Below are 12184 nucleotides of genomic sequence, written 5' to 3' on the forward strand. Positions count from 1 at the left end.
AGCAGACAAAACAGAGAGAGGAACCGTGAAATACTCTTCACAACCAAGTTACTTGTGTTTCAGCAGTCATTTCTCTCCTGCAGCTGTTGCAGGATGTCTTATTATCACACAAGAGACATACATTTATTTAAATGGATCTTTTAATCCTGTGATTTGTGCAGTAAATTGCACATGAGCTCAGCGGCAGGGTAACGTCAGGATGGATTCATGCACAATCCTTCGGGGATGCATGAGCAGTTATTCTCAGTGGTGCTGGAAGGAAGCAATGTTTCTTCATATAATGGTTGTGGTTCTCAAGTACTGTAGCCAGTATTGAAAGCGGGGGGGGGAGTAACAGGAAAGACATTTCCACAGAAATTATATAACCTAATTCTGTCATTTAAAAAACAATCAGTCAAGGTTATTATAAAAGTCAGTAATGGAATACCACCCCCACATACCCTTTCCCCACCCACCCTAACCCACTGTCTCCCAGGATTCCCTGATTATGGGTTATATTCTGCATCCGGAGCCGGCGGTGACGTGCGAGGAGGCGCGTCTTACTCTCTGGCTGACTACAGCTCCCTGGGGCCCCAGGCTGCTGCTCAAATCCTGCCCAGTGGTCATGCCAGCTCAGCGTGCAACTCTCCCACTTCCCTCCAGCACCACCTACACAGCCCGGAACCTTTTAAGAGCCCAGGTGTGTACCTCCGTCTCTCTGCTGCTGCTGCTGCTGCTACACAAGCTGAGCAGAGTGTGGAGAGAAACAGTTTGCCCTTATTGTTGGTTTTCACACGTTGCGTTTTTTTGGAACATGTGTACAATAAGAAGAAGATTATTTGATGTGTTTTGATATATTATCTATAGTTTGTTTTGTAAAATAAGCTGAAGATACACTGAAGACACATTAAATAGCTGCCAGGTGAGTCTGGCCAGCTGGAGATTAAATCTACACTGTGTCTGTTCAGACTATTCTCCGGACAATAAAATAAATAGCACACAAAGTATTCAGATATAATGGTGCTTTATTTGGTCAATTTATTTGGTAAATTTACATATAAATGTACGTATATGTATGTACATATATATACAGTATATGTACATACATGTACATGTACATGTATATGTATATATACACGGAGAATTATGCCAACTTTTTAATCACTTTCGTCACAATGCGCTAAATTCCTGGAATTGTTGTCTCGTGGAGTTCCGCTTTGTCCGTAAAAAACGCAAGTATGCTGGCGAGGGCAACAGAATCCAAAAACCGGAAGTCCGCGAAAAGTTCTATTCTTGTCTCCACAGTGCAGCACAGAGTCCTACACAAACTTCTAGCCTCAGAGGATTTATCTGTCCAGTGGATACATGTTATATATGACGGCAATGTGCCTGCTAGAGCCTGCAAATGATAACTTTTCCAAATGCTAACTGCTGTTAGCTTCCTGTAGCCTCTGTGGAATTTCCTGTCCCTTAAGTTTCGTTTTTCTTTTTTGTTTTTTTTTAAGGTTGACTGAAAGAGATACTACTAAACCGAGTGTTCTGAACAGGGCTGTTTCGGCAGGGTGATTGAACTGCTGTTGTTCTTCATCCTTATGGTATTGACCAAAGCATGTCACAGACATGTTCATCAGGACACCAGGGAACTAGTTTAACTTGGAGAAATAGGGGATAATATGACCCCTTTAATGTTTGCCAACAACACTTGCAGCAAAATGATGACGCAGTTATGCACTTTCCTGATTGGTTCTTACTGGGTCGTGACTCTGTTAACACTTCGCTGTCTAATTAAATGAATACTTGTTCTTACATTTCAACATTGAGGTTTTTCTTTTGTTGTAGTCTTTGAAACCTGTACATGCTGTGCCATATATGGTATCGCACATTTTACTACTCCAACACATGACACTAAACACAGAATGGATGGTGGTCTGCAGCTTCTCTCTTATTTGATATTACTCCCCTCCCGGTGATGTGAGTTCATGAAATGTTTTAGCACACATTACCCAGTACACCCTGTGCAATTTCCGGCCTGTCAGGCAGCAGGCGAGGTCCAATACCCCAGCTACTTTGGACAAGATAATCACCATCATATATTTAAAAGAGATAACTGGAAAAGGAGCAGGAGGAGATATGGAGGGGAAGGGGATGTGGGTGTGCAGAAGTGTGAAGGCTCTCCTCGTGACAGGTGTTGATTAGATGAGGACTGTTATGTCCAATTCCCCTGTGCAATTTTTGCCAAGCATTCATAAACTGCCTGACATATCTGCAAAATGCTTAGAACACCAGCATGAAGGTGAGAAGTGTTTTTTTGACCTTTGATTTAGTGGATTTATATATAAAAAAAAAAAAAAAACTTAAGCTGCACTTGAATCGTATATTATGTAGAGATAATCTGCCCACCATTACATAGCTAATAAAAGTGTCACAACTCTGATCATTTCTTTATTATGTTAACAGTTTTACTGTGTGTCAACAAATCCCATGGAAGGCAGTTAGTGGTATTTTGTTTCAGTGGCATGCAGGGATGTTAAACACAGACCAGTGTGACTGTAAAAGTGTCCCTATGTCATTTAGGAGGCAAAATTATTTGAGCAAATTAGACGGTGGTCACAGATAATCTAACAATTATGTTCACATGTTAGTGTGGGAAACTACTGAGGTAGAGGTTTGAGCTCTCTGAGTGCTTTCTCTCAACCAGGATTATATTCATAACAGATTAATCTGTCTATGTATTTTCGTGATTAATCAAGTAATCGTTAGGTCCATTAAATGTCATAAAATGTTGAAAAATATTGATCGGAACAAGCCACAAACCAAAATGACTCCGTTTTATGATTTATTTGTTATATGAAGCAAAGAAACCAGACAATATTCACATTTAAGAAGCTGAAAAATCACAGAAAAAAGTAATCAGTCAAAATAATTGACAATTCATTTAGTAATCGTTTAATAATCGATTAATCGACTAATTTCAGCCCTAATCTCAACCATGTTAGTGTTTCCCACAGAGCAGTTAGATATGTAAGATGATGAGACACAATCAAGTCTCTGGTGTTTCCCTTGCATTGTTTTGTGTGAAAGGTGCTATATAAATGTATTGATTAATTTCTGTCTGAAAAACAACCCCCTGTCTTCTTTGTCTCACCGCTCTTTTCAACACACTTGAGTATGAAATGAGTAAAAACTCCTCATGTGAAGACAACACAATATTTGAAATAAGTTTCTGACAGAAAATGACACAGTCATCTCCTCCTCTGTCTTCCTCTGACACTCGGCGCTGCTCGGCGGTTGTTGCGTTTTGCCGTTGTCATGATAAGAAGTTAAGATGATCTGTCATCTCTCCAGATCATCACTGAAGCACGGAGATTGTGTCAGAGTTGCTCTATGATCGTTCGCCAGGCCACGCTCAACCTTTATCTCTTAGTGCCAGTTATAGATTCTCTTGTTAATCCATCTCTTGGCCGTTCCTCTACAGGAAGCAACCCAGCTCGGCCTGGCATATTTCCTGGTGCCAACAGTCCTGGTCCTGTAGCTGACCTCTATGGAACTGCCAGTCAGGACTCTGCTGTGGGCAACTATATCAGTGCCACCAGCCCTCAGCCAGGATCTGGCTTCAGCCACAGCATTGCTGTAAGTGGATCCATTTTTTTTTTTTAACCATCATCATTTCCCATTGCATTATAATCTCTCTGCACTCCAACTTTTTGCAGCTAAACTGATTTTTCACCCTCTACTATTGGATTATCCACACTTTTTTTTGTTTTTAACGTTTTCAAACTGATTTAAGTTTGCTGCTGCCTTAAAATCTGTGCTAACCTTCCACCTGTCCGTGATGGATGCACAACAAACTCACAGGAATCAGACCCTAAAGCAGACTCAAACAGTTAATATTGACGGGCAGTTTCTTTTACTGAAAGTAATGCAATGGTCGGCACAATCAAATCAGAAAAATCAGCAGGCTCAGTGCAAAGTCATGGAACAATTGTTTGCCACGTTTTGCTTTTCTCCATGGATCATGTACTGTCTATTATACATTTCAGGGTCCACTGATTGCAACGGCTTTTACGAATGGATATCACTGAAAGCTAACAGGTGACTGGTTGTTATCTTATTTGTTGTTATAGTGTGATAATTCTTCATCACCTGTCTGTTGTTGTGTCCATTTAAAAATAGCTTACCTCCAAATTCATGTCATGCGGTTTAGTTGCTCAACAAGCCAATGCAGATGTTCACTGGGTTTGTTCGGAGAACATGTCATATTCAGAATAATTACTTCAAGGACATTTCATCCCAATTCTCCTCTTTACATTTTGTGTTATGCTACCCAAATTACCTACTTATCAGAAGTAACAATAGTTTTTCAAGCTTCCTTTTCTCAGTGTTAAACCAGCCATAGCTGGACACGTGTAACATGTGCGCCCTCTTCAGACAGTTTTTCCATTGCTTTCTCTAAACATTTCTCCAGTTATTTGTGAATACAAGGAGGAGGTGCATTAGTCATACATGCGGTTCTTCCTCTGCTTCCATGTGCAGTAATTAAACGACGACCTTTTGTGTATTTCAAACATTATTGTTCCCTTGGGTTGAGACCACTCGAGACCCATACTTAAAACAGGGAATTTTTTTTGTGCAAGGTTGGAGCTCCTGCATGTTTCTGAAACAGTTACTCTCTGGTCTCCAAATCCATCTCACCATTTATATATTATTAAGCTTTTGGTGGCATGAAATAAAGAATTGTTAGATTAAAATTATGATACACAAGAGTGTGGGAGACTGTGCTCCAGAAATGTGACAGGTCTTTTCACTGGTTAGCAGATTTGTGAATGCACACTGCACCTTCCCACTGTGAAATTGAGACCCAGCAGAAACCCTGATTTAAGACATTTAAGACATTGCAACCTCTGTAAGTTGAGTGGGGTCAAAGAGGTAGACCAGCAGTCTCTTTCTCATATGGATGCTGTGCACTACATGACAGCTACTTCCATGTTTTCAAACTCTAAACATTTTACATACAAAGTCTGTGTAGTATCCAACTGAGCCCATGTGCAGATACAGGGATGAAAGCAGCAGACACTAATTTGATTTTTATTTTTCATTCACAAAAATGAGGGCATCTATGCATCTTTGAGGACATATCACATGTAGTCTGTGTCCAATGTAAGCCACACTGGAGAAGACAGCATCAGTGCAGCATTCACCACAGTATACCGCCTTTACTGTTGGACATGAATCAGCTGCTCATAGAATCATGCACTACTAAAAAGGCTTTGTGCTCAAACGATATCAAATCACATCGTTATTTTACTTCCCAGCATGGGGACGGGTTCTTATTGCTTGGCCTGAATTGTGCTCAGTCAAATCCATATCTCAGTATTCCATAAACCTGTGGAAACAGTGAATTGCATTATGGCTGAAGGTGATATGGCTCGTAGACTGTTGTTGAAGATGTCTGTCAGCTTCAGCACAAGCTGTTTGATTCCCTGTTTCTTTGTGTCTGAAGCCCGATGACTCATGTGCCTCCATAAAGGACAGAACAGGGTATCTGTGAGTCAGGGGAAAAATTTGAGCTCTTTTACAGCAATGCCATTGAAAACAATGCAATACAACATTAAAAAAAACGATACAAATGACAAAAAGTCAAATTTAACAAACACAGGACAGACAAGTCTAAACAAAACTCACACATATGGTCTGATTAGACATGTTTGTTGCAGACTCTGACCCATTTCAGACCTGGTATTATCCCTCCTGAGTGATTCAACCTTCACATCTGATCACCAAAACCACATAAGGAAATGGTTTTGGGGACACAGAGGCCATACTTGGATTAACATTGATCGCCACATGATTTATTTTCCTAATGGATAAAAATCTTATTTCATGTTACAGCAGCATGACTCTTTTTCTCTCTCTCTCTCTACCTGTCACTTGCGTAGACACACAGTCACAGAAGCACAACAGACACATCTGTACATTGAGATCAAACATGATAACAGGATGCGTTTTAATGTCAGGTGTGAATACTTGTGTATGGTTTTCTTGTAGAATTTTGCATGTTCAGTCATATCAGATATATCCAGTTTATATTTGATCTTGCAGTATGCTGTCTGGAACCTGAGTTTTTCTGTTTCTGTGCCCAGGTGATGTCATCCTGCACTAACCACTACAGCATCTACGCAGTGAGCCCCCCGGTGGAAGTGGCATCAGATGAAGAACAGCTCAGAGGAGGGGGGGAAAAAAAAGTAAAACATGATTATAGAAGGAGAGGAAGAAAAAAAAAAAGACAGTCTGTTGTACTGTAAGACTGACCTGCTGTTTGATTGATCCTTCTGACTGTCCTGTCACTGCTCTGTAGATATTTACTGGTTTATTTTACTTTTCTTGTTGAATTATGATCTTTTTGTACTTTCTAAGAATATACGTCTTTTAAACCTCATGTAAAAAGGTGTGTGCGTGTGCGTGTGCGTGTGCGTGTGCGTGTGCGTGTGCGTGTGTGTGTGTGTGTGTGACTCGCATAAACCAGCGTGACTCACTATTGACTTACTATGCGAGTAGTGAGTCACTCTGGTTTTACGTCTTTCTATGCCTCAGTATGTTTTTTTTTGTACCAGCAAACACAACGTGACTCACTGTAGTCATATTAGTTCGGTATTTGTTCATGAAAACAAAACAACACAAGACACACTTAACGTAAAGCTCTTAACAGTAACCTTGAACAGCTTTGGTTTTTAGCAATATGGTTAGTAAATGTACATTTCTGGCAATAAGTAGACTAAGATATCATCATAAGTCCTGTTTCATGTTTGTTTTCTGGTGGGGAAAAAAAAAGACAATGCTGTCCTTTTGTTACTATATCAATGCATCAGTGGTGAAGAAAGGTGGTTACATTCTTGGTGGCGTCATACTGAATAGAATGATATCAACTGTCCCACCCTCCTACAGTACTCAGTATACTGTAATGCTTTTTCAACTGTAGCTAATTTAATACCAGCAGAGTTGTCTACAATAAGTCCACAAGTCCACAAGTCGACGTGCGCACACGAATGCTGACAGGGTTCCTCTTTATGCTCTCGAGCTCGGTAGCATTAAAGCACATGCAAGACTTCTGGGAGTGTGAAAATAATCAGTTGTGCCCTTTAATTTCATTTGTTTGATACGGTCTATTGTCAAACAAGGGTTTGATATATTTTGGATATCTTTGTGCTTATTGACTACATTTTCACCACAGGTCACATTAACCCGTTCACATACACACGACTGCACTTCTTTCGCAGCTACCTGGCACAATTTGGGGTCTAATATGTTGGTTGAAAATACTTTAACAAAGTTTCCCCTGCTCTACCCGCAGAGCAACAGCCATGATAAATAAGGCTATGTTCAGATTACCTTAACTAAATGACTAATTGTAATTTTCTTTTGTTGGACAAATATACGATTTGTGATGATCGATATGTGGATATGTGACATGAGTGAGCTGGGTCATACCAGCATCCATGTGGATATTTTGCTAGTATGCCAGCACTGAACATTGTTGTCATCGGCCTGCAGCGGCAGCTCAGCAAAGGCAAACAACAATGCTGAGGAACCCCGGATTGGTTGCAAGGTCTTACTTACTTCAGTAGTTGGCTGTAGGCAACTGGATACATACATTTTACACTTGACCCTCTCACATGTAAAGCATACCAACTACACTTTTTAATCTGATGTCCTGGAAACGGCAAACAAATTTGTGGAGACAGACGTCACAAAAACCCAAGCAATTCCAGTCGCCTATAACCAGCTACTGAAGAGGACTATGACCTTGATGACTGAAATAACAATACAGTATTTGCTTAATTATTCACTGCTTATTTCTCTACTGAACATTTACAGTATAATATTACAGCTATATAAATGGTGTGATGTACACATTTGTTCTTTTCATTGGTCACAATGGTTTGACAACTTTAAAAAAGTGGTTTCCCATAAAAAAATACGTTTGCGAAACTCCCCCACAACATCGCTATGATATCTGACCAATCTCTGCTTTTATACTGTGTGGTCTCACATATATGAGGTTTTCTCATGTGGCCACATGAAGGTCACATGATACCAGACACTTGTAGTCATGGATCTTATCTATGATGAATCTGTGGCTGGTCATTTGAACACAGCTATGAAGTGCAGATACAGTGTTATGTGTTATTACCTCAGTCCTGTGTGTTTGGTTCTGCTGACCATAAAAATCTACATACTGTACGTCAGAAGAAGCCTCACTTCTTGCACATTATTTTAAAGTGAACTTTTTGTTTTTATGAACAGCCATTTTTAGTTAAATAATCTCAAACCTGCAGACCACTGTACGATCAATCGTCACGTGGAACAAAAAACCTGAATGTCTAAAAATAGCATCACGTAAACAAGATTCTGCTAGAACTTCACTAAAGACTCAAACTTTCTTTCAAAGGTTTGGAATGACTAGACTAGTACAAATTGATAAATGTATACGCTGTTTGTTTTGTTGTTGTTTTTCATCTGTGCTGATGAAAACAGTTTTGCAAATTACTTTTACAAACCATTGTAAGCCGATTACTGGACCGTCTCTGAAACAGAGACTTCTAGTGTCAAATAATCCAGACAAAGTTTGTATGTTATTAATGAAGAAAAGAAACGTTAATGTTCCCCTGTATGAATTGCATTTTTATGAACAATTTGTATGAATATTTTTGTGGTTGTTGACAATTATATGTGCAATATCTATAAAGCTAACAATAATAATAATAATGATGATAATAATAATAATGTGTGCTGTACATCCGCCCCGTTCTCTCTCCATTTCCTGTCATACTATACGATAGTCTTCAGTTACTGTTCATGTATTTGAGTAATGTATACAAAAAGAAAATGTAGGAGTGCTGTCTTTAATACCAATGTAGTGATCTTTACATGGATTTCTTAAAACGCCTAGTTACTTGTGATGTTCTCTAGTTACAATATTAGCTTCGACTCATTATTTAAAGTAGGACCAGTGAGCGTAGACTAATTTTTCCATCTGGGATTTCTTTATTTTCTTCTGTTGATGTTCAGTTCCATGCTGCTCTCAACCAAAGCTCTCCTAAAAACATTTAAAAAAAAAAAACTAAAAAAAACTGCTGTAAGTTGTTCTTGTAAACGAGGCATTGCTGCCCTTGAATGTTATAAAAGGGTTTCTGCTCCGTACTACCTTAAATGCTAATGCTTGATATGCAAAACACTTTGCTTTGTTATAATCAGAGAAACGTTAAAAGAACAGAAGGGAGTTTACGACACTGACAACATTTGATTTGTTTACTTTTAATGATGATTATAAATAGCAACAATCTGAAAGTCGGCTACTCGGTTCTATTTTTCAATTGTGTTTTTTGTTTTTTTTTACCTGTTTAATTGTTTAAACAAATCAAGAAACCCAAATTGGAACGGCATACCTTTTTTAGCAACATAATTCTTTAGTATAAATTCTGAATTTCATAGGCCAAGAATCATAAATTAATATGAAGTACAGCATCATCGTGTCTTTATTAAAATGGGACATATTATGCAAACTTTTTAATCATTTAAATCCTTATATTTGGGACACTGGAGGTCCTATCAGTCGACAAAGTGTGAAAAAAGATGATTCACTCATGTTTTGTGGTCCTCCTCGGTCTAAGTACAGGAGATAAAACACATGATGTTGACTGGGACGTCACAATGCGCTAAATTCCTGAATTTGTTGTCTCGCAGAGCTCCGCTTTGTCCATAAAACACACAAGAGTGCTGGTGAGGACAATAATATCCGAAAATCGGAAGTCCGCGAAAAGTTCTATTCTTGGCTCCACAGTGAAGCACAGAGTCCTACACAAACTTCCAGCCTCAGAGGATTTATCTGTCCAGTGGATACATGTTATATATGACGACAATGTGCCTGCTACAGCCTGCAAATGATCACTTTTTCAAATGCTAACAGCTGTTAGCTCCCAGTAGCCTCTGTGGCTGATGTCATTTCCTTTCCCTTAAGATTCGTTCTACCTAAAGAGATACTACTAAACGGAACGTTCTGAACAGGGCTGTTTTGGCAGGGTGATTAAACCCATTGAACCATCCTTATGGTATTTTGACCAAAGCATGTTACAGGCATGTTCATTAGGACACCAGGGAACTAGGTAAACTTGGAGAAATAGGAAATTACGGAGACCCCGAAGTGACATGAGAAAAAAAAAATGACGAAAAACATTTGAAATCTTGAGTCTCAAAGTCGAGTTTCAACGTCGAAAATCTCGATTTTCCAAAAAAAATATGAACAAACATTTTTTGGGGAAAAAAAATATTTTTTTTCATATTTTTTGGGAAAAAAGATCTCGACTTTGAAACTCAAGTTTCCAAAAAATTATGAAAAAAAAAATGTTTTTTCAGATTTGTTTTTTTTTTCTTTGGAAACTCGAGATCTCAATTTTGAAACTCGAGATTTCATTTTTCTTTTTTTTTTCTTCTCATGTCACTTCGGGGGCTCCGTAGGAAATAATATGCCCCATTTAAATTTAAATCAAACTCTACAGAAGCTTGATAACAAGCTGTTCCTCTGAATCAGGTGTTTTGGAGCAGGGCAACATCCCAACCCTGAAGACTTCAGGGTCTTCAGGGTTGGGAAACACTGCACTATATGGTCAAAATGGAGGAGACCCAGAAATTTTCTGTGATAACTTTATGATGTCAGACCGGCAGACTTCCCAGTGTTGCAGTATGTGTGACCAAACTCACTTTGTCCTCATGAAATCATCTGTTCCTGCCCAAACCACTTTAGAAACTTTGACTGTCATCGCAGCTCAAAAACAATGTAGAGCAGAGGTGTCAAACTGGTGGCTCACCGTTCAATATCATGTCATAATGAAAAAGAATTGGTTATTATTATTAACATTAACTTACACACATAATTACAGTTGTCCACAGTATTTTGTTACTTACTTTTAGATATATTTTTCTGTTTTTGCTCTTAGTGGATTTATTTTTCATCATAAATATGTAATTATCATGAAGTATTCAACATTCCATATCAAAATAAGGACTTTTACTTTACTGAACAGTTGATTTTCCCAATTTGTTTCCTTCAGACCAGACAAGGCGCTCATTTGCCTCCATGGTTATTCAAGTTTGACACCCCTGATGTAGAGCATGAAATACAAAAAAAAAAAAAGAAGCTGCCATTGTTACACTAAACCTCCTGTATGTTGATACACCTCCACTGCAGAGCCTGGTTTTTGGTTCTCATCTGGTCGAAATGCTCTTGAGAAGGGTGGAGAGGCTTTTCAGGCTCGGCCTGGAATAACAAATGTAACAGCGTTCCTTTATCTCTGAGGACACATCATAGTTATTTAATAACTCAATATAATGCCGTTTTAAGTGTCGTTAAAGTATGAGCCGTTTAAACTTTTCACACAGTTGATCCAGTTCCACATGTACCCCATGATTTCCGTACACGTTCATTACTTCAGATGACTTACTTTGCTCTCATGCCTCGCACTTTAGGGTAGCATGGTTCTACGGTGTCGCTTTACTTGAACAGCTTACAGTTCACGAATGTAAGATATATTTTTTTTTACGTTCATCGTGTTAAACGTTTGAGTTTGTCACTGGATAAATGTTGGCTCCAAAAAAAAAAGGAAAAAAAAGTGAAAAAAACACAATATAATATGACCTGTAATGTATTTGAATATTTATCGTGAGTGTTCTACTGTATCCACATAAACTTGAATCCTGAGGCAAGTGCTGGACTAGTAATGGACAACTGTACATACTGTTACTGCTCATTCTCAGTGATCACTGGGGATAATTAGATATTTAATTCATGGGCACAACATTTATATATAAATACACAGAGGGAAACACACTCGTTACTAAATGGTACTGAAAGTACTACAATAATAATAATTAGTTTTGCAGTATAGCACAAATTCTTGAGCGGTGCAGAGTCATAATATCTCAACATGTAGCAGTGGAAGCTTGTCCTTCATCTGGACAATGCTGATTGCCTTGCTCATTCCTGCCACTTGCCTTTTTTTTTTAATGTTAATGGACATTTTAAGTTTTGGGCTGACTGAACAGACTGAAAGCATCTTTCAGTGTGGGTTGCTCAATCCCTGTAAAAAAAACAAAACAAAAAGAAAACACAACAACAACAACAAACAAACAAAGAAAAAAATAGACAAAGAAA

General features: G+C 38.6%; 1 protein-coding gene across 7 annotated transcripts in view; it reads left to right on the forward strand.

Annotated features, from left to right (window-relative positions):
- The window catches only part of LOC310925217 (RNA-binding protein Musashi homolog 2), a gene marked incomplete at both ends in the record, with an annotated part of 117357 nt that extends 113296 nt beyond the window's left edge, over window positions 1-4061 (forward strand). For 3 of the 7 annotated variants that reach the window (XM_083887100.1, XM_083887099.1, XM_083887103.1), the window contains 3 exons: window positions 476-679; window positions 3410-3609; window positions 4020-4061. In XM_083887100.1, coding sequence (XP_083743226.1) covers window positions 476-679; window positions 3410-3609; window positions 4020-4061 — 446 coding nt within the window. Of the gene's footprint in view, window positions 1-475; window positions 692-3409; window positions 3610-4019 lie in introns of all 7 variants that reach the window. The other 4 variants (XM_083887102.1, XM_083887104.1, XM_083887101.1 and 1 more) reach the window with 3 other exon arrangements.
- Between the last annotated feature and the right edge of the window lie 8123 nt (window positions 4062-12184).

Source organism: Microchirus variegatus (assembly GCF_963457635.1).
Source record: "Microchirus variegatus genome assembly, chromosome: 3".
NCBI lineage: Eukaryota > Metazoa > Chordata > Actinopteri > Pleuronectiformes > Soleidae > Microchirus > Microchirus variegatus.